The sequence below is a fragment of the Lutra lutra genome, chromosome 6 (genome assembly GCF_902655055.1).
Source record: "Lutra lutra chromosome 6, mLutLut1.2, whole genome shotgun sequence".
NCBI classification, from domain to species: Eukaryota; Metazoa; Chordata; class Mammalia; order Carnivora; family Mustelidae; genus Lutra; species Lutra lutra.
In genome coordinates, this window is record NC_062283.1 from 86,998,920 (window position 1) to 87,022,890 (window position 23,971).

Below are 23,971 nucleotides of genomic sequence, written 5' to 3' on the forward strand. Positions count from 1 at the left end.
TCACTACTGACCTCACAAACAACTGACACTTAGGTCATTGGATTTCTTGTGATACAATTTTTCCCTCAATACTATACAGATATTGTTTTATTGTCTTCTGGATTCAGTGTTTTCTGAGAGAGGCCTGAAATGTACCAGATTTGTCTTTTTCTGTTGAGATACTTGCAAAATTAACTTTTCTCCTGAAATTACAAAGTTCTAAATATAGTTCTCATCTCATAAATTTTACCCAGAATGCAAGATAGACTCATCTCCTCCTAGATCTTTCTGTTAATCTCAAGAAGGTTTTTTTTCACCATGCTTTTTCTACTGTTTCTGCTCCATTAGCATTGTCTGGGAACACTTACTTAGAGGTCAAATATTTCTATAGGTTTTCATTACTTACTTCATTTTAGTTTTAGCCATTTCTTCTCATGGGAGACTGCCTCAAATTCATCTTCCTTATCGCTAATTAGATATTTCCATGGTACCAATTCTACTGTTTTAGGCTGAAGACAAAGTTTTTAAAGAGCAACTAAAGGCAGAACATGGAGAGACTATAATTTTAAATCCCCCTTACTCTACTGCTGGCTTTAAGGCTCTGGCAAAACATTTAACATCTTTGTTAAGTGGTTTTTCTGTTCTGATGTTTATAAAACCTCTCATGCAAAATAAAAGCCCCACTACCTATGTTTCATGATTAACATGAGAATCGGAAACAGAATTTGCAAAATTCTTATCACAGTGCCTAACAGATTATTGAAAAATAATAAGATGAATCTGCATTATTATGAATTCTCTTAGTACAGCCTTTTCCTTGCTTCCTTTTCTTATTTCAGCCAGCTTCCCTTGCAATCTCAGCCTGCCTGTTCTATACATGTTTTTGTTCTGATGAGGTCCCATCTCTTCATATGTTATTCAAAGAGGTTCTACTGGGTTATGGTTAAGAGAGTGGGCTCTGTAGCCAGATTGTTAGAGTTTGAATTCTGGTTCTGCCACCAACTTTGCAAATTTAGGCAGTTATTCAACCTCTCTGTGATCCAGTCTCCTTAACTAAAATGGAATAAAACCTCATCATTTCATGTTATTAAAAACTAGTGAATATACATAATATGTTTAGAAGTGCTTGAAAGATAGGAAGCACTGTTATCTAGTAAATAAAAAGAGGTTTACTTTATTTCCTAAAGTAAATCATTTCAAAAATATTTTGTTTTCCTGTAAGTCCTCCAGGAATAGTCCCCTTCTTCTGAGCTAAAAAAATCTCTTCCTATTTTTTCTTAGGATACTCATCTCTGATAAAGGTGGTGTCTGAATGGCCTGCTATGTACCAAAAGAGGCGAGGTAGATTATCTTTAGTCACCTCACATGTTCCCAACATCTAACTGGACAATAGCTAAATGGACATCTCCTCTGCCCATTTTTTCGTTATCCATTCAATTGAGCATTCCCGGCCTAAACAGCATCTAGTCCATGCTCACAAAGTCCAGTTCACAAAGCCCAGTAAGAGAAAACATGAGGTTCTACTTTGACTGAGTCCTTAAAAATATACAATTGTTTCCAGGGTTTTTTCTGTTTTTGTCCAATGTATATCACCTACCCAAGGGGAGGGCATATGCCAATATGCAATATTCCATCCTCCATATCCCACTACTCCCTATCATACTCATACAAGTACCACCGGGAGAAGCGCATTATACAAATGCGCAGCATCCACTATGGAAGACCTAATCTGCCCGATTCCACCAGGAGTTCTAAATTGGTACGCAACAGTAAACAGCTGTACTACAAACCTCTCACATGTGTGCAGCTGGATTCTGGCCAGTGTTAGTACTTATTTTTGTCTCACTTGAGAATATATACTATTATGTTGATGGCTGCCAGAGAGAATATTAGAATGAAGAGGTCACATGGCAAAATTCAGAATAGGGTAAAATCTGCAACAAGTAAAATATAAGCTATACATAAGTAATAAAACTCTAGCCAAAGAAATACTATGTACCAATTACCAGAACATGCATGAAGTTATTTGCACCTGTGTGTGTGTGTGTGTACACATAACAGATTATGGTCAAAGGAATAAAAGGTCCAACTAATATAGCAAGACAGGTCTGAAGAGTGAATAGTACATTAACCGTGGATACTATTACAGACTCTATAATATTCTGGAATCAGATTGTAGTCAATTGTTGATCTGTTAGTACTGGTGAGTTTGGCATTTTTAATCTCTTCAACTGTGCTGCCAAAACCTGTCATTTGAACGTGTACCTCAAATACAAAAAGATAATTACTGCCTTCAGATTCCAGTGACTTCTCCTGGTTCTGCTGGGTAGAATCAGATCAATCAGTCTAAATAAAGACAAGCCGCTAAATATCTGGAGTAACATATTACTCCCTAAATTCTTCACAATTCTGGATTAAAAAACCTTCATTTTCTTTAAAAATGTGTACTATGTTGGCCACTTGAGTTTGCCCATTCTCTCAGCACTCTCATCATTTTGTCTACATTATTTTGGTAGCATAGCACTGAATATTGAACTCAGTATCCCAAGAGTCATACAGATTCTAACATAAGCTTTTTATACCATGTGCTATTGACTATGACATAGATATACTATTTTCAATTTCCAAAGTTCCTCAGAATTTTAATATCAAAGTCATAATTCCATGCAGATATATGTCATCATTACCAAATGATCGATTACTCACTGCAATTTTTTCTCCAGATTTGCCCATTTTTTTCTTCAGTTTTTTTCTTTCATCAGTGAGCTCATTGTGGGTCTTAAGCAATTCCTCAAAGCGAACTTTGGATTTTACCTTGGCTTCACTCTCCACTGCAAAGATAAAGACTCCTGTCATTTTCTAAACAACTCTATGATAGCAGGTATCTGCTATATGCTAGCAGATGTTAAAGAACATAGTCTTGTAAATATCGGCATGAGTTCTTCAGCTACTTTAGAACTAACCAGTTCTTCCTTTGTAAAACTTTTCTTTTGGCTTTGGTGACACCACACTCACCTGAATCCCTCTTACCTTTTGGGCTACTCCCTTTAAAAGTTTCCTTTACTAAGTTAAGTTTCCACTTGTGACTCATGATAGCATCTACCACTGTTAGGTGGCTTTAAGCAAGTTACTTAACAACTCTAAACTTCATCTTTGTTATCTGTAAAATCAGAATAATTCTATATCAAAGATCATTTGCATGAAGAATGGCTAACACTTGCCTAGGCAATAATCAGCATACCATAAATACAAAAAGCTGAAAGTTATTTTTTTTCTTTAAAACGTAAGTCAGGGGACGCCTGGGTGGCTCAGTTGGTTAAGCAGCTGCCTTCGGCTCAGGTCATGATCCCAGTGTCCTGGGATCGAGTCCCACATTGGGCTCCTTGCTTGGCAGGGAGCCTGCTTCTCCCTCTGCCTCTGCCTGCCACTCTGTCTGCCTGTGCTCACTCTCGCTTCTCTCTCTATGACAAATAAATAAATAAAATCTTTAAAAAAATAAAAAAATTAAAAAAAAAAAAAAAAACGTAAGTCAGATCATGTTATTCCCTTGCTTAAGACCTTGCCAGTTTCCCACTTCACTTAGGACAAAATGATTCCTTCACACGCCCTACAGCGTTCTCATTTCCTGGCCTGCCTACCTCTACAGCTTGAAACCAAGAGAAACAGCCCCTTAGATCCCTACATTCTAGCCATTCTGCCCTTCTCATTCCTCCACCAGAATAAGCACCTTCCCATGTTAAGCTGCTTCTACCTGGTGCAAACTTCCTCTAACTTCTCAGCTATCTGGTGTTAAGCTGCCTGTTCAAATGTTGCCTTAAAAGTGGAACACTTCCTGACAATCTCATCTGAATTTCCCCATTCCTCACATGGCAGACTGTTCTTTTTCTTCACAGCACCTAACACAGCTTGAAACCGTATAATTATTTGTATATCTACACAAATAATTATATTGTCTCTGTCTCGCCCACTACACTATGCTACCATCCCTACTATTTTCATGAGATCTAGCACAGTGTACTTACTCAATAAACATGTCCTAATGCTGAATAAATGCTGAATGAATGGATGATTGCCCCAGAGCAGGTGATGGCAGATTACGGCCTACAGGGCAGTCATCTACTCTTATATATAAAAGTTTACTGAAACACAGCCATGCCCACTCTGTTAAGAATTCTTATGTATGCTTTTATGCAATTATAGCAGAGAATAAACCTAAAATATTTACTAGCTTTCCCTTTATGAAAAAGTTGCTATTACCTGCTCTGGAGTAAACCGTCCTTTTTTTTTTTTTTTTTTTAAAGATTTTATTTATTTATTTGTCAGAAAGTGAGAGAGAGTGAGCACAGGCAGAGGCAGAGGGGGAAGCAGGCTCCCCACAGAACAAGGAGCCCGATGTGGGACTCGATCCCAGGACGCTGGGATCATGACCTGAGCCAAAGGCAGCTGCTTAACCAACTGAGCCACCCAGGCGTCCCTAAACCGTCCATTTTGATAATAAGGAATAAAAACTCACCATTGCTGTAATGATTATTTACCTTCTCCAGTGAAGTCCCAAACTGCCATCTAATACATACTAACCTTAATACCTAACATTAAATAGAAAATTGATAAAAAACATAAAAAACAAAATAAGAAAATAAAATAAATAGAAAATTGATAAAAAAAAACATAAAAAATAAAAGAAATAAGAAAATAAAATAAATAGGAAATTGAATATCAAACTATTAATTATCTAATTGTAGTATTTGGTTAATGTATTTATTAATAAATCAAAGAACCCCTTAAAATAATTCAAACTTTAAAATAAGTAAATAATGAAAAGAACCTAGATGTCCATCAACAGACGAATGGATAAAGAAGATGTGGTATATATACACAATGGAATACTATGCAGCCATCAAAAGAAATGAAATCTTGCCATTTGCGACGACGTGGATGGAACTAGAGGGTATCATGCTTAGCGAAATAAGTCAATCGGAGAAAGACAACTATCATATGATCTCCCTGATATGAGGGAGAGGAGATGCGGCATGGGGGGTTGAGGGGGTAGGAGAAGAGTAAATGAAACAAGATGGGATTGGGAGGGAGACAAACCATAAGTGACTCTTAATCTCACAAAACAAACTGAGGGTTGATGGGGGGAGGGGGTTGGGAGAGGGGGGTGGGGTTATGGATATTGGGGAGGGTATGTGCTATGGTGAGTGCTGTGAAGTGTGTAAACCTGGCGATTCGCAGACCTGTACCCCTGGGGATAAAAATATATGTTTATAAAGCTGTAAAAAAAAAAAAAAAAAAAAGAAAAGAAAAAGAAAAAAGAAAGGATGAATACCCAAGTTTTGTAGCAACATGGATGGGACTGGAAGAGATTATGCTGAGTGAAATAAGTCAAGCAGAGAGAGTCAATTATCATATGGTTTCACTTATTTGTGGAGCATAACAAATAGCATGGAGGACAAGGGGAGATGGAGAGGAGAAGGGAGTTGAGGGAAATTGGAAGGGGAGGTGAACCATGAGAGACTATGGACTCTGAAAAACGATCTGAGAATTTTGAAGGGGTGGGGGGTGGGAGGTTGGGGGCACCAGGTGGTGGGTATTGTAGAGGGCACGGATTGCATGGAGCACTGGGTGTGGTGCAAAAATAATGAATACTGTTATGCTGAAAAAATAAAAAATTAATTAAAAAAAATAAGTAAATAAATAAAATGTATTGCAGATATAAATTTCATAAAAGTCTTACCATTGGGCATCTCTCAGCTTTATGGAGAGCACTGAGTTATAATGTAAAGCAATGACTCAATCAGGATCCTATTAAAACAACAAGAATTTATTTGTAGTAGGGAATTTGCAAATAAAAATTACAAAACATTTTTCACACAAGATTATGTGATGATTTGTCTAAGCTACCTCATCAGGTTTATACCAATAAAGCTAAATTCTCTTATCCAGTCTTATGTATATGACTTAAAGTACATATGATTAATTTAGAGTCTAAAGAAAAGTAAAGAAAACTGGATTATATTTGAATAAAATATGTATTTGAAACAAAAAACTTTTAAAAATCTTGAAAGGCAATAAATATGTACTTAATATGTTAATGTACTTTTAAAAGTGTTTAAAGTGAAAAATAAACATTTCGATGTACTTTTAAGAAAACAAACTCCACCCAAGAATTGACTTTCCCAAGAGCATACACTATTAAATTAGTAAAATATGCTTGTAGGTAGCATATTCACAGACAATGCACTTAGACACTTTTGTACCTGCCACTAAAAATGTTGCAGTAGAAAAGGTTAAGCATAAGCATTTGTACTATCTTCCTCAAATATAATGGGTGTGTATTATTACATATCAAAACCCGGGATAAACTCAGTATATGTATTCCTGAATTTCCAATTTTACTTAAAGATGAGGGTGTATGTCCAAAACAAACATATTAATGTCCACATTAGAACACAATATTCACACATTTTTAAGAATAAAACAGAAGACTGTAAAAAAAAAATAAAAACATAATTTGAGTTGGCTGAGCAATTATCTATTAAGGCTCTAGATCCCTGGGGATCCACGTTCTGGTTCCTCTAATATCATGGGTACTCTGGACAGAAAAGTCTGAGAAGAAAGGCTAAAAAGGTAAGAATGATTATACACATATACTTAATTATGTGGGTTAACTCATATAACAATTTTCTGGTACACAGACAAAATAGATATCACTAAATTCACACAGTAAAGACTCCTGTGCTTTATGGATGGGAGCCCAAAGGTATTCTTCCTAGTAGATACACACCTAAGAAGTATTGGTCATCTACTTTCCAATCTACCGCAAATTAGAAAAGAGAGAAGATGTAAACCTAACTGTATCAGAAATTGAAACCTGAAAGCACATAAGTAGAAAAAATATAAACCAAATAATGACTTAATATTTATATATTCTGTGGTCATTCAATATATAGGAAAACAGCTGAACTATATGACTATGAGTCACTAAGAAAAGTGACTTACTTATATTCAGCTTGATTTGCTTACCATTAAACAAAAAAATTATGGTACTTATGGTATTTTAGACATTTCAGAAAGATTAAATAAAAACTACTGACAGTGCAGGACAAAGAGTCAAGGATGATTCTCATTTTCTGAAAATAGAATACTTAGGCCAGTAGTATCATTTTTTGGAATACGGGACAAGTATAATGGATAAGTTTAAAACCCAAGTCCTGGAATTAGTCTCAAATAGTTAATTGTGTGACCTTAGGAATTTGTTTCCTCATCTGTAAAATCAGTCTACCAGTACATATTCAAAAGGTTGTTATAAGGGTCAAATGATTTAAAATAATGTCTTAAAAAACAAACAAACAAACACCAGTGAACATCTGTTACGACTGTAATAGATACTTCTTATGGGGACACTCAGTGAGCTTAGTGGGGCATGTTAGCTGGGTATCTGAGGGGCACCAGCCAGCTATAAGCACTGGCTCAGTGTCACACCCCTAGATTCAAATCCCAGTTCTACTTGCCAGTAAATTAACTTCTGGACCTCAATTTCCTAATCTTTCAAAAGAGAATAACAATAATAAATCACTCATAAGGTTTTTGTACAGATTAAGTGAGAATATGCAAATAAAACAGCACAATGCCTGGAACATGGCAAGCCCTTTGAAAATGACAGCTATTATCACTGTATATTTGTTTATGTGTATAATCAGGTTGTTTGGTAGGCATTAGAATATAGTAATCCAGCAAGTAGGCTAAAGATTTGAGAACTAGGCTTTATATCTGTGGTGGTTTCAGGGGAAAAGTGCCAAAGACAGAATTCTGGGAGCCCAAAAATAAAGCAAAAGGACATCAAAGAGAGAGGAGAAAGCTCGAAGAGAGAGGTAACCAAGGGAAAGAAGTTTGTTGTTGTTGTTGTTGCTGTTAGAGACAGAAAGAGAGAGAGCAAGTGGGGGGGGGGGGTCGGAGAGGAAGCAAGGTGCAGAAGGAGAAGGAGAGACAATTTCAGGCAGGCGCCATGCTAGATCTTAGGACCCTGAAATCATGACCTGAGCGGGTATTAGGAGTCAGATGCTTAAGCAACTGAGCCTCCAGGTGCCCCCCAAAGAAAAAGAATTTTAAGAAAGAAGTTTTCTATCACTGTGTGGTACCAAGTTGTAAAGAGTGTCTACTGGATCTACAGTCCAATCAGCAAGTCACATGTTTGCAAAGCTGTTTGTGCAGGGGTGGAAATCTGGTGGCAACAGGTGGAGGGATGAATGGAAGGTGAGACCCCTGGGGCTAATTCTTTCCACGATTCTGCTTCCTACTGACTTCCCTCACCCTCAAAGGCAGGGACATGATACAGCAGCTTTGAGGGATTAAAAAAAAGCTATGGAAAGATTTTACTTTTTTTCTTAAGATTGTTTCCATGCTTCTATCACCTTATCCTTTTAAAAAATAAATCATCCTCTTCATTGCAAGCAGAAGAAATGTACTAAAATACAAATGCAATGGTATCATTTCTTTGTTTAAATCTCTTCACTAGATTTCAGTCACTTACTGGAAAAAAAATTGGAAGTCCATACCATTGGGGGGGTCAAGGCTATTTATGAAATGACTCATTCTCCAGCCACATTTCCACACACATTCTGAATTCTAACCATGTGAAATACTTACAGGCTCTCAATTGTGCCAAACGCCTTCCTGCCTTTAAACCATTACACACCCACCTCTTTCTCCTGAGATATGCCTTCTTCTGTCACTCCAACAAACTCCTAACTATACTTTAATGCTAAATACAGATTGTATCTTCTCTGGGAGCACTCTACCCTCAAGGGGCAGTTAAATACTTTTCTGTGCTCCCACAGTGCCTTGAGCTCCATACCTCCCTCTCTACTTCAGTCCTTTATTTTCACCCTGGTAAAATGTTCTATGACCCAGGAAATTAAAATGGTACCTACTTTATTGTAAAGAGAAAAGGAAATTCTGAAAAGCAAAGTGATCAGCACAGTGGCTGGCACACTGTAGGAGCTCAATAAAATAAGTTTATATCTATTATTATAGTACTAAATATAAGTGTGCAATAAAATAAAATACATCAATACAATACATAATGTAGTGACATTATTTACTATTACTTAGTAGTTCAATGAACAGTTGAACAAACACTAATACTACTTAATATGGCAAATACATTACAGAAATAATCATTTCCAAACAATGTGTCCCATAGCAAATACATTATAGAATTAATGACTAATATTTGGTTAGTAACATCATTGGCAAAAATAAGGTCAAACTTAAAATGACATCCCTGAGCCTCATATATACGATTATTTTAAAGATTCTCCCTCACAAACCCTTTTGTAAGAGACGCTGAGAAATACTAACTAGGAAAATTAACAATACATTTCATCTCATTTTTCTTTTTCTCTAAACATCTGATTACCGGCCAATAAATGTCTAAAGATCAAAGGGAGAAGCAGCAGAGGCTTGGATAATTCACCCTTTAGCTGAATTTTATAGCATAGGAAAAAAAGAAACTAACGAAAACCCTGTATACATAATTGAACTGATAAATCAAGATACTCTCCATAAACAAACAAGATTCTAAATATGGTTTTAAAAACTTCTGGTATTTGGATTTTTCAAATACTTTTTGAAATTTCCCAGAGTTCTCAGACGAGCAATCTCTTCCTTGAAACTCCAAGCAGTAACAGCAAAATAATGCAACAGGTGAAAAAAATTGTTAGCATCCTTTTCTCAAAAAAGTAAAAGCCACACACTGCAGTTTGTTTCCACAGTAATGCTGAAATACACATTGGTAGCGATTCTAAATAGTGCACTCTTTTTTGTTCGTATACAGATCGACATGACTCTTACAAACGTTAATACACTTATCACCTTTTCTCGGATGTAATTAAGAAGGCATTTCACAGGTTCGAGGTTCAGCACCAAGCTGACACCCTACAAGGAAATAAACGTATTTAGTGCATGTCTGAGTTAAATACTTTTAAGCCAGAATCCGGAGTAGGAAAGACAAAGACTGCATTTCCTCCACGGCGGATCTGGACACCGCGCCGAGGACTCACGAGACAAGAGCCCAGGGAAGGGAGCGGGAAAGTACTTAGAGCTATTCATTAGGAACTACCTCCCAAGGCTCCACGGCACTGGGCTGGTCAGCCCTCTGTGGCGCCGCACCGCCCCCGTCCCGCCCCCCAGCGCGCCGCCTCCGCGTTTTCGGACCTGACCAGTCCCCCTAGCCGCCGCCCCCTCTAAGAGGGCCCAGGCAGGCCAAGCGCCCGGCTCGGGCTCCCGCCACCAGCAGGCCTGCAGCGTACTCACGGAGAACAGAGTCCAGAGCGGCGGACAGTCCGTCCCGCCGGAGCCGACACTGGGACTGTGCGAAGCGGATCTCTGCGCCGCCGGGGGCACGAGCCGGGAGCCAGGCACCCACGTAGCCACCCTAGCCGCCAGCCACTCCGGCTCTGAGAGCCCACCGGGTGGCGCAGTGCGGCCACCGCCCGCTGACGTCAGTCCCTGCCTACGCCTCCGTTCCCACGACAACCCGTGCGGCCCGAGCTCCCGGCCTGGACCGCGGCGGGGCCTTGACGCCCCTCCACGGCCCCGCCCCCGCGCCGCCGACGCCGGGGCCCGGAGCTGCGGCAGTGTCGCGCTTGCGGAGGTGGTGCGCGCGCCGCGCCCGCGGGCCTTCAGACTGCGGTCGGGCACGCGCTCCGGCGGCCGCGCGCGGGACTCCTCGTGCGCTTGTAGGAAGCGCGAGGTCGCGGTCCTCCCAAGAAAGAATCTCCCGTTCCCTAGCGCCAGGGAGACCTGCGAATGCGTAGGGTCTGAGCCCGTCCGGTCGTCACCGCCGAGAAAGTGTTCTCAGAACTGGAGCCAGCGCTGGAGAAAAAAACGAGAGGGGCCAGAGATAGGGAGGCAGTCATGGAACCCGCCAAGGCCGAGAAGCGTGAATGAGGCAAAGCCGCAGGCACGCCACCTCCCAAGCGATCGCGCCCACAAAATGAAACTTCCTTTTAAACGCGGAGAATATAGACCAAACCTTAACGAAAAAAATGTTCGTAATTCGTGTGGCGCTGTGTTATCACACCAGATGTTTAAAGCAAAACAAACAAACAGAAAAAAAACCCTCATTTTTTCCATACCCAGTGCTCCCTCCCACTTTCTAATTTTCTGCCACAGGCGCCATTTTTACCTCTGAGTCACCAGGGATGGAAAAATATGAGACAGGTCCCTCCCCAACTCTTGAATTTCCTGCAGTTGCGGTCATACACTGCACCATACATAACCTGTTGCTTAGTTTGCAAAGTGAGAGTGTTAGCATGTTTCTTCAGAGGCCATCTTTTCTATTCGTATTAGCAAAACCACACTTTACAAAACATATTTCATTTTCTTTCTACAAATCCTATGAGAATTCAGTGAGAAATACCATCAATCCAAAGCATCTTAAACCGAACTGTTCAATTTTTCACCCTAGAACCTACTCCTGTTTCTGGATTTCTATTTTGGTTTAAGCAACCACCATCCTCCCCGTGTTGTAAATGCCTATAGAGCATCCTAAATGCCTCTTAGACCAAATTATGTCCGTTCTCCTATCTACTATCTACTAGTGTATAGCCTATCCATCTTGACTGGGGCTGCCTCATACCAGCCTTCATTACTTCCAGCTATTCTTTTGAGATAGCCTCTTTGCGAGTCCCCTGATTCCAGGTTTGATTCCATAATGCCATCCTCCATACTGCTACCAGAATGACCTCACTAAACATGTAAATCTGATAATGCCACTGTCCTGAAAATTCTTCAAAGGATTATCTGTAAGAGAAAATTTAGTTACTTTGCCTAGGATATAAGATACTCCATCTGCCTGACTAGTTTCTTCTCTCATTGCCTCTTTTCATTGTTATGCTTCAGTAATATTAAATTATGTGTACTGTGCAAAACAATCCATACCCTCACATGTCCCTTCTTGTACATATTGTCTCCTCTCTCTGAAAAATCTCTTCTTGTAAACTTCTACACCTCCATATCTCTACCCAAATGTTGTCTATACTTTGAATCCATCTATTTTGTTTTTTCCCTAGGGCTCTCTGCTAAAGAGATGTAAGGAGCAATGAGCAGGTAGTGCCTAGATCTTGGTTTCTAAACACCATTTTCTACTAAAAGGAACTAGAGCCGCTTGGGGAAATGACTGATTCAGAACAGTAACAGGGGAAGTACATGAGCCTGAAAAATCTTGTTGCACCAGAAATTAAAGATGTTTTTACAAAATGATGGAACATAGGAAAGGGACACAGAAACCAGCTTGAAGGAGCCTCCATTGACCACATCTGGGTCAATTTGAGCACCATTATAATAATGTTAATAGATTATGATCTGCTGAATAAAATAGGAATACTTGAGTCTATGTTGAAATAAAAGCATAAATATTTTTTAAATGGGTATAAAGTAACGCTCTTCCTTATAATAGAAATACATATATGTATATATATTCCTTATATGCTAACTAACATATGTAGCAGGAATGATATAGGTAGAAATATCACCATTTGGCAATTATTATAGTAAAAATTGACTTAGCCAAGAGTCATCAGTGTATGCTAAAACTAGAGTCTGAGAACTTTAAGAGGAACATAATGGTCTCAGAGTATCTCCTGGCCAAATATACTAATCACGAAGGGAAAAACAAAAACTTAACAGTGGAGAAATCTGGCACTGGGAAGCAAAGTTACCATTCCCAGTAACAGGACAAATCAACATTGTATGCCACGTGGAAACAGACAATTGGAACACACTTTTGTGATTCTCCTGCCAAAAAATGCTAAGTGAGAATCTAATCATGAGGAAGGATCAGACAACCTCAAAAAGGGACAATTTTACAAAATCATAGATCTCTACTCTTCAAAAGTTTGTCAAGGTCATGAAAGACAAAAGAACAACTAAAGAACTTTTTTCCGATTGTGGGGAACTAAAGAGACATGACAACAAAATGGAACATATGGCTCTGCATTGGATCCTTTTTCTGTAAAGGATATTATTGGGACAACTGACAAAATTTGAATTGGGTCTGTGGACTAGGTGATATTTTACATATCACCTATATATTAACAAAGTTAATTTCCTGATTTTGATGACTATAGTCTGCTAATGTAGGAGTTAACTTTGTTTCCAGAAAATACACACTGAATTATTTAGAGGTAATGAAGCTTCATGCCTGCAACTTACTCAAACGTTCAGAAAAAAGTATATATAAATAACATATGTAAGTAAAATGTGAATGTGTATAGAGAAAAGATGATAGAGCAAATGTAATATGTCAACAATTGAAGAGTTTGGGCAAAGTTAGAAGTTCTTTGTACTATTCTTACAACTTTTTTTGTAAGTTTAAAAGTATTTCAGAATAATAAAAAATGGTTTAAAGGTACTGAGGTTTCTGGCTTAGGAAACTGGATGGAAAATGGCTAATTAACAGTGAAAAGTTAGCAGGTATAGAGGGAAGATAGTTTCAGAGGGACATATCCAGTAAGCAATTGAATACATAGCAAACATATAAGTGAGCCCCATTCAAACTGGAGAAAGCAGATATGCGCTTTCCTTCTCATTAGTTCAGAATATAAGAGTGAGATCACTTTAATGGTACTTGAAGAGGCAAGCAATTAAGACTAGTAGTGGTAGTAATAACAAAATTGGCCAACCATTCATGAAATAAATTTAGGGCATTCAAACATTTATTAAATAAATAATTTATTGAATAAAACATAAATACGGTTGATAGAATACTTACTCCCCGGTACAAAATGTACATTATCCCATCAAAACATGTTGGCTTTACTGCTTGTATTACATTGCTAGGTCTGCCATACAAAGTACCATACATAGACTGGTTGACTTAAACAACAGAAATTTATTTTCTCACAATTCTGGAGATTCGAAGTCCAAGATCAAGATGTTGGCAGGGTTAGTTTCTTCTCCTCTCTCGTTGGCTTACAGATGGCTGCCTTGTCCTTGTGACTGAACATAGTCTTTTTTTTGTACCTGAGTCCTAATCTTCTTAAGACATCAGTTATATTGGATTAGGGCCCACCCTAATGACCTAATTTCAGTGTAATTACCTCTTTAAAAATCTTATGTCCAAATATAGCCGCATTCTGAAGTTCTAGGGGTTAGGATTTCAACTTATGCATTTTTGGGGGGAGGGATCAAAATTTAACCTGTAACCCTGGCTTGCTGCTGTTGTGCTCGACCTACAACAGAATACAAAGACAGGAACTATTTGGATTCTCATTCAAAACCAACTGACTGTATAAAGACATTTCAGACAGAGATTTTTCAGTATGGGCTAAGTATTAGATTATATTAAAGGAATTTTTATTTCTTTCTGTATAAAGGAAAAAATGGCATTGTCATTATGTATGAATAAGCCTTTCTTAAATCTGTAGAATATGACTTGATGTCTGAAATTGGCTTTATTTTTATTTATTTATTTTTAAAGATTTTATTTATTTATTTGACAGAGATTGAGAGAGCACAAATAAGGGGAGTGGCAGACAGAAGGAGAGGGAGAATCAGACACCCTGCTGAGCAGGGAGCCCGAAGGCAGCCACTTAACCAACTGAGATACACAGATGCCCCTGAAATTTGCTTAGAATAGTTGACAAAATTAAAACAAACAAAAAAAAAACACATGAGGGGAGATAACCCATATATATCTAAATTTTGATGGCCATTGAAGCTGGCTAATAGGTACCTGGTATTCTATTATATGTTTTTTTTGTGTGTTTGGAAATTTTTGTAATAAGCAGGCAAAACAAAAGTAGGAGAACTCATATCATAGAAAATTTGAAAGACATAGAACCACAGGGGAATAGGAAAAAATATTTAGTACTACTTCCTAAAGAGAATCTCAATTAGCTTTTTTTTTTTTTTTTTTTTTTTTGCTGACATGTCAGGCTCCCTGAGGTCCAGGGAGATGCTCAGCTGGCTGGTGGACATCGGCATTTCCACCCACGTTGGGGCCTCCTAAATGTGCCTCCTCCCATGATGTCCACCGCGCACCTCCCTTTCCTCTTCCCACTTAGTCTGTGGTGTGGGGCTTCTGCTCCTTTCCCCATCCTCGTTCCCAGTATTGCACTCTCCAGACTTCCTCCCTTGCAAGGGCAGCAAGGGAGAGCAGCCGAAGGAAAGCGGAAAGAAATGGGTATGGTTGGGGCAACCCCATGGTTGCTCACAAGGCAAATACGGACAGAAATAAAGTGACTTGGCTCACGCCATGTTTAATACACTGTGTGGGCACAATGCGTGTGCGTGCACACACACACATTCCCCCTCATCTTGTCTTTAGGCATATTCCATTTAAGGGTGAGGTCTTCAGGTTTGGAAGTAGTCTCTCTGAGTTATGATGGAGAAATGTAGCTCAGCCAGGTGTGCAAGCCGTCATGGGGCCTTTGTGAAGCTGGCAGAACCAGACGAGCCGGGTGGTGGAGGCTGCGTGGGTGATGGTGGAGGGGCACTGGCCTGACTCTGGCCACCAAACCCACAGCAGTAGGTAACAGAGGCTCAAAAATGGCTTGCATGCCTCGTTATTTATTTTGACAGCCTCCTGCACCCCTCTCTAGAAATGTCGTGGCAACTTAACAATGGTACTAATGAAACAAAAGGGTAAACTACATTATTGTGAGAGGAGCATGGCACGTGAAGACTATAAGAAAGTCAGAGCCAAGATCAGCACCTGGGAATCTCTCTTCCATGGCTGAAATTTGGCCCTTCGCGGGAGTTGATAGTGAGGAGGTGTCACTCGGGGTCCTGGTAGGGATGGTGGGTGGAGGCAGACAATGGTGCCTTTGATGGTGTCTCTGCAGCAGAGAAAGAAAAGGTCCCGTGACTGCTTCTGGGGGCGTCCCTCACAGAAGATGGGGGTGGGAGGACTCTAGTGGTCCTATCAGCACGAGCAACAAAGTATTATGGTCCAAATTATCCAGCTGGAGCAGAGGGTAAAATTCCCATCATCTATGGTGGTCATTTTCCATGTTTTGTAAAAAACAGTGGTGCTCTTCTTTTTTTTTTTTTTTTTTTTTTTTTTTTTTTACAGCTTTATAAACATATATTTTTTATCCCCAGGGGTACAGGTCTGCGAATCGCCAGGTTTACACACTTCACAACACTCACCATAGCACATACCCTCCCCGATATCCATAACCCCACCCCCTCTCCCAACCCCCTCCCCCCATCAACCCTCAGTTTGTTTTGTGAGATTAAGAGTCACTTATGGTTTGTCTCCCTCCCAATCCCATCTTGTTTCATTTACTCTTCTCCTACCCCCTCGACCCCCCATGTTGCATCTCCTCTCCCTCATATCAGGGAGATCATATGATAGTTGTCTTTCTCCGATTGACTTATTTCGCTAAGCATGATACCCTCTAGTTCCATCCACGTCGTCGCAAATGGCAAGATTTCATTTCTTTTGATGGCTGCATAGTATTCCATTGTGTATATATACCACATCTTCTTTATCCATTCGTCTGTAGATGGACTCAATTAGCTTTTTAAAGCAATTTTGCTTTCAGTCTGTTTTGTATGTATATTTTAATTTTGGTCATGTTGTATGTAAGATATTTCTGCTTCCTTGAATTAACATTATGCTATACTTTCATTTCTACATTTTTTTTTTTCGTTCTATTTTTATTTATTTATTTATTTTTAGATTTTATTTATTTAACAGAGAGAGAGATCACAAGCAGAGAGGCAGGCAGAGAGAGAGGAGGAAGCAGGCTCCCCGCTGAGCAGAGAGCCCGATGCGGGGCTCGATCCCAGAACCCTGAGATCATGACCCGAGCCGAAGGCAGCGGCTTAACCCACTGAGCCACCCAGGCGCCCCTAATTTCTACATTTTTATATAGGCCCTATAAACTTCATTAAAATTGTTAAGCTTGTTGGGATGCCAAGGTGGCTCAGTGGGTTAAGCATCTGACTGGGGTTTTGGCTTCGGTCATGACCTCATGATCTCATGAATCCTGGGATGATTCCTCCTGCTCGGAGCGGAGTTGGCTACAGATTCTCTCCTTCCATGCCCTCCCAACGGGTGCACACACACGCTTCTCTCTAAAATAAGTAAATCTTAAAAATAATGTCAAGCTTGTTAGTAATGTTCATACGTAGGGGCCCCTGGGTGGCTTAGTCGGTTAAGTATCTGATCCCAGGGCCCTGCTCAGCAGGGAGTCTGCTTCTCCCTCTCCCTCTACCCTCCACCCTGCTTATGCTCTCTCCCTCTCTCTCCCTTGCTTACTCATTCTCTGTCTCCCAAACAAATAATAATAATAAAATTTTTAAAAATAATGTTTGTATGTGCTCATAGTAAAAATTCAATCAATCATCCAGACATTTTTACTGTAGAAGCTGAAACTCTGCCATATGTGGATCACTGATAATAGTCTTTAATACATTACTCCAGACTTTCCTTCATATATATACTAAACGCACTAAATTTAAAAAGACAATTTCATACTATAGACTTTTTTCCTGCTGCCTTGTTTTAGTCTTTATCATGTATTACCATTCTAGAAGGATTTATATGTCAGTAATATGCATCTATTTAATCCATTTTAATGGCTTCATGCTATATTATTTTTATTCCAGAATTTCTTCATCAATTATAATAAAAGTGCCAAATATGATAGTTTTTTAATTAAGAGAGCTTTCACATAATTCTCTCATATTGTCACTAAATTCGTTCTTCAGTATTTTAAATAATTTTGGTGTTATTTTGAATTCATTAACTTCTATTTGCTAACCAGTGGGATTACATGTTTATGTACTTTTCCTCTTTCTGGGTCTGTTTTACTAATTTTTGTTTATTTCCTTGAGCTCTTGATATTAGAATATCCCAAACTTAATCTCTTAGACTTCTTCTCTATCCACATGTACTCACTTGGTATCTCTGCCAGTCTCTATGGTCCCATGGTCATGCAGACTCCTCCCAGAGATATCTCCACAGCCCATTCTTCACTCCTGAACTTCAGACTCGTACATCCAGCCGCATACTTAGATACCTCCACTTAAATGTCAAATACACATCTCAGATTTACTAAACTCCTAATCCCCACTTGAAGATCAACCCCTCCCTTGAAGCTTTCTCCGTTTTGTATAATGGCAACTCCATTTTTTTTCCCCACTCAAGCCAAACATCAAACACCTTTGAGTAGTCTTTGACTACTTACACCCCACATACAACCTATCAGGTTAATATTGATTCGAACCTAAATCCTACATAAAAGAGGTTATGTTTACAGTTCAGAGGGGGAAATTTTTTTCTAATCAAACTCAGACATCCAAGCCTCCTTTGCTGGCGTAGTCTCTTGAGGGTCCCGATTTTATGCAAAGAACTTAATTCCCACACTGAACGAGACTTCATATCTTACATTTTGGGAAGTCCTTCCACTCCAGGACTACATTTAGGGAATCAGCAAATACTTCTAGTGTAGGATCGCCACTAAGTAGTCCCTACTTATCACTTTTTTCTCCTTGGCCCCCGGGGAACTTCCTTTACTTTTATGAGAACTCAAAGATGCGATTTAGTGGGAATTTTTAGCTGATATTCAGAACTTTTGTCCCCCCACAGTGTATCTCTTTGACATATTGGGTAAAAAAGAATTTCTTCTCTCTCAACTCCTAACACATATTGCAAGGTATTTATGAGTTAATAGTAATTGCCTTGTAATAGTGGCTGCCATTCAAATTTAGTAGACAACTTACTGAAATAATTGAGCCTTCCTTATAAACTTTCTGTGAAGTGACTTGCTAAGAAAACTTGATAAACTTGATGAACCTATAGATGTAGGTTAGATCAGAATTCATGGAACTATAAAGTATAAAGCTATTTATGGATTTATTGTGTATATATGAATATTATTCTGTTAGGAAAAGGGTTTTAATTTAAGTCTCAAAAGGCCCCATGAAAAACAGGAATTACTCCAGAGATAAGGAAAGAAAAAAAAACAAAAAATTCAGCCTATGCTCAATTTAGGTCTCTAAAGCAATGAACACTAGATGGCAGTAAAGCAACATCTGTCATTACCAGTGCCAGAAAGACCACGTTTTAAAGGTATGCCCTTAATTACATCTTATAATTTACCCGCTTGTTATTCAAACCATTTAATTTACTGATGCTTAACATACTACTTTGAATTTATAATAGCTTGAGACATATTTGACACCAAGGTAGTCTCTAGATTAATAAATACAGTACAGAAGAGTCCTCATACCACCAGTCTGTCTATCAACACTTCCAGGAATCCACTTTCTGGAGATCACTATCTAGACAGCTCATGAGGTCCAGTGGTTGGACAAAAGATACATATCAGACATTCATTCCCTTTTCTGCGCTGCAGGTCTTTTGTGCTGATCAATGCTTAACTTTTTTCATCTTATCATTCAAATGACATCTGTTTATGAGATTGAGAACTAGCTGCATCTCTCTTACAAAGTGTGAAAATAGAGGCTTTCCCAACACTGTTGTGAGTAATTACCAGGTCTCCTTCTCTGAGGGACTCAGGTTAGATATCTCCACCCCAAGTGAGAGGGGACTTTCCTCGTTTTCACATTTAAGATTATCTTTGTATAATTAGCATGTCAAATTTAAAAATACATAATTTGTGTAGTTAGCTTCTTGATCCCATTTTTTCCTCTCCATACCTGAGATAATTTATAATTTTGTTTTTTAAAATGTCTAAAATAAATGATTATTAAAGTAAGATGTTAATGATACAGAAAGATATTTATCAGGGAAAATGACAAATCCGTGGTTCACCACTTCCTTCCCAAAGCGCTGGTCCTAAGAGTACAGCAATTCCTCCTGCCCCCCAGTTTTGCTATCCAGGTTTTCATTTACCCGTAGGCACCCATGGTTTGAAAGCGGATGATCCTCCTTATGACGAATCAGCAGAAGGTCAATAGTAGCCTAACTCTACATTGCAATGTCTGCGTCATTTGCCTCACATCATCTGTGCACATAAGCATTTTGTCATCTCACATTATCACATAAAGGATGAGTACAGTATAATAGATATTTTGAGAGACCATATTCACATAACTTTTATTACAGTATAATTGTTCCATTTTATCATTGGTTCTTGTTGTTAATCTCCTAGTGTGCCTAATTGATAGTCTGAACATTTTCATAGGTATGCACGTATAGGGAAAAAAACAGTGTATATTTGGTTTGGTACTATCGGCAGTTTCAGGCGTCTGCTGGGGGTCATGGAACATATTCCCCATGGATAAGGGAGAACTATTATACATCCCTTTAAACAGTTTCTGTTTTTGTTTCTTCTGGTGCTCACTTCTCCATCTCTTAACACTATTGCTTAATTCATCAGTTTTAAGAATTGCCTTTATCTACCGCTAAAAGATGAATTAAGTCATTTGCATCACCCGGTACATTCCTTACCCATCTCTTCTCAATAAAGTCATGTAAGGAGGCAGTAGAGTACAATGGATAAGAACACACACTCAGGAACCCCATTTCTGCCATTTACCAGCTGTGTGACCTTAGGCAAGTGACTTGGTCTCTCTGAACCCTCTCCCTCATATATAAAATGGGGATAATAATAATCCATTCCTTGGAGGATTATTATGAGGATAAATGGGTTAATACATTAAAAGCACTAAACAAGTGTTACTATTACTATATTTAATTTCTGTCTTGGTTATCTTTGTAAGTTTAAATAGTATACTTACCCCTTTATTTTTGGTCAACTATATATCATCTAGGTCACTCCACTTTTTAAGATGAAGATATCAGCAACCTTACACTTCTTTCCCTCTCTGCCCTCTCCACACCTCAATCTCACTTCCAATATTTCCCGTCTTTCAACTAGTTCTATTTTCCGGGAGATTTTCTCAGTTTGGCTTCTAAGCATCTATTGAAAATTACACTTTAGCAATCTGAGAGTTTTACCTAATCTCTAGTGTTAAGTTTTACAGGATTTTAAAGATTCAGACTCTTATTGACTACTGTGTTAGTCAGTGTCTGGTCAGTGGACAAAAATTACCACACCAATAATTTGCATAGAGAAAATAATTGTGAACCAAGTACATTGCATCAATCGAGAAAAGGAGGCAAACTGAAAAAGAACAAAGGCCTTCTTGGGGTCTCAGAATTGCAATTTGCAGGGCACAGCCTCAGAAGTAACCAGAAAAGTGTCTGGCTCATATGCAGAAAGCAAGAGGTTTTTATGAGAAGGAAGGGAGGGGTAATTACATGATTTAGATAAGGAAATGAAGAAAAAACCCAAAAACCCTGCTAATTTGGTGCTGACCGATTGAACCACTTTTGATTACTATCTGATTACTTTATTGGTGCTATCACACAAAACTCTTCCTGGTATGTATTAGTTAACTTTGCTGTCCTCATAAAGTTCCTATCAACAATTTTATGGTTCAATTGCTGGTTTCGCTGTTGGATTTTATGAGCAACTGCTTCTATAACAATAACCTTATATGGCTCAGTTCAAAAGTTCATTAGTTAGAAAGAAAAGTGGAATTTGAAAATGGAGTCTCTCATGTCCAGAAATTGTATACGATTTCACAATTTTGAACTAAGGAAAGATGTATTTACAAAAGCGTTGAGAGAGAACTCTAAGGTATGGAGAAGGAATAACCAGAGAAGAGCTACTATGTCCAAAGTTGAGGGAAAAGTGAATAAGGAAGGAACTTGGAGCCTCCGGCGAGGTGGCCCTGAGGAGGTAGATTCAGACACTGAGGAGTGGGCGTCGTTGCCCTCCCTGGCAGACATCTGAGTCTATTCAAAAAAAGACTGCCTTCTCTTTCTTGCTTCTCTCTTGTTCTTTGAATTATTTCAACTGTTTCTGGACCCCTGCACCCTCTCCAACAATTCCCTGTTTATCTCTAGCCTCTCTTTATTCAGGGGTTCCTTCCTTATTGGTTATTCACTAAAATACAAAGCAATGAAAAGCTGATTGATAATTCCATGGTTGTGGGCTGGGCTTGCCAGCCAATTGACCTTTTTTTAGGGTGTTTGGGGAACACTCATGTGAGCTGCCCTGCTTCTCTCCACAGGAAAGTTTCTGTAGAGAAGAATCTGTCATTTTTTTGCTAGGGTGGTAAATGCCTGGATGATGGTATTCTGCTTGTTGGGATGAGCAAGTAGTCTGAGGGACAATTAACAACTTTCACTTATTTTCAATTAATTCCCACATTTAACCCCATATTCCATTCCTTGCTTTCAATTAGTGTTTTATGAGCTGCTCTGTATTTCTACAAGGCCAATTTTCTCAGGTTCTTTAGAAACCACTTACATTAATTTCTCATAACTATTATAGCAAATGTACACACACTTGGTAGCTTAAAACAAAAGGAATTTATCTCATAGTTCTGGAGACCAGAACTCCAAAATCAAGATGTTAGCAGGTCCACGCTCCCTCCAAAGGCTCTGGGGAGTACCTATTCCTTGTCGTGTCCAGCTGCTGGTGGCTATGGGCATTCCTTGATTTGTAATCACATCATTCTAGTCCCTGCTTCTGTCTTCACAGGGCTATCCTCTCTTGTGTCTGTGTAATCTCCCTCTTACAGGGACTTTTGTCATTGGGTTTAGGACTTACCTAGAAAATCAATGGTGATCTCCTTATCACATGATCCTTAATTACATGGAAAGATCCTTTTCCCAAATAAGGTGATACTTATAGGTTCTGGGAGTTAGGACATGGACATATCTTTTGGGAGACCTCATTTCAACTCTCTATCTCACTCTCCTAACTGCTATTCTCTTTAAGAAATTGATGGCATTTCAAAAAACAAAACAAAACAAAAAACAAAAACAAAACAAAAGAAATTGATGGCATTTCTTGTCTGCTGATGGCCTACTTTCTGTCTTCCTTATTGAGTTTGTGTATGTACTCATATATATTATAGGTATGTATACATATATGTATGTGGGGGGTGTGGTTTTTTAATAACTATTAGATACCAGAATAACTACATTTAAATGAATAATGTTATGATGATGACATTTAGAAATTCACAATAAGGCCAAAGCTTTTTTTTTCCTGTTTGCACAGCTGAATTGGGACCCCATGGAATACTCTGGAAAGCCCAGTGGTTTTCTTCTGGGGTAGCATAGACTGAAGCCTGGAGGGGTTCCTACTGATTATTCTCTCACCTTCATTTCCTTTCCTCTGGATTTTATTTTTTATAAGACAGAAGTCAGCCTTAGTACTGGTTCAGCTCTGAAAGATTGAGGGGAATTTTATATTAGAAATCAGAAAATGACTTGGATGTTTCCAATGCTTAGCTACACAGCACTTGCTTCCAAGCCCCTGCTTTTAAAACACAGCTTCTGTTCCACCCCTGCAAGGGCTCCCCGTGAGCAGGGCAAAGGGCAACATCATGGGGTAGACAAATGGTTGGACTGGAGGATGCCTAGAGCCAGTGACACCGAGTCACAAGCATGCCATGGAGAGATCTCTGACATTTTCCAAAGGGTGTGTGGTAAAAGATTGAATCCCCCCCCCACCCAATGAAGTAATAACAGTTCTGTTGTTTTATTTTATTTTTTTAAAAAATTTTATTTATTTTTAAAATTTCTTTTCAGTGTTCCAGAGTTCATTGTTTATACACCATACCCAGGGCTCCACAAAATATGTGCTCTCCAGAATACCTACTACCAGGCTCACCCAACCTCCCACCCTGATCCCCTCCAAAACCCTGTTAGTTCCTCAGAGTCCATAGTCTCTCACGGTTCATCTCCCCCTCCGATTTCCCCCAGCTCCCTTCTCCTCTCCGTCTCCCCATGTCCTCCGTGTTATTCCTTACGCATACACAATCCTTAGGAGACTTGTTTTACTTAGGGTGGAAAATTATTCCAGGAACAAAGTCAACACAAAGAAACAAGAACTACCACGAGGAGCAGGAAGGAGAAACAGTTCAGCACAGCTCTGGTGAGCCTGGCAGTTCTTTCCTTCAGGGCGACAGGAGGTGGCGGTCTGTC

The 23,971-nt window shown here is 39.1% G+C and overlaps 1 protein-coding gene across 10 annotated transcripts in view; it reads right to left on the reverse strand.

Annotated features, from left to right (window-relative positions):
* AHI1 (Abelson helper integration site 1) overlaps positions 1-10,433 on the reverse strand; it is a 214,339-nt gene extending 203,906 nt beyond the window's left edge. For 9 of the 10 annotated variants that reach the window (XR_007128105.1, XR_007128106.1, XM_047733429.1 and 6 more), the window contains exons 1-3: positions 10,297-10,433; positions 5,717-5,784; positions 2,686-2,810 (exon numbers count right to left, since the gene is read on the reverse strand). Coding sequence is in view for 8 of the 10 variants with exons in the window: in XM_047733429.1 (XP_047589385.1) it covers positions 2,686-2,810; positions 5,717-5,726 (135 nt within the window). In the remaining 2 variants the exon portion in view is untranslated. Of the gene's footprint in view, positions 1-2,685; positions 2,811-5,716; positions 5,785-9,855; positions 9,925-10,296 lie in introns of those variants that run through there. The other variant, XM_047733428.1, reaches the window with a different exon arrangement.
* Between the last annotated feature and the right edge of the window lie 13,538 nt (positions 10,434-23,971).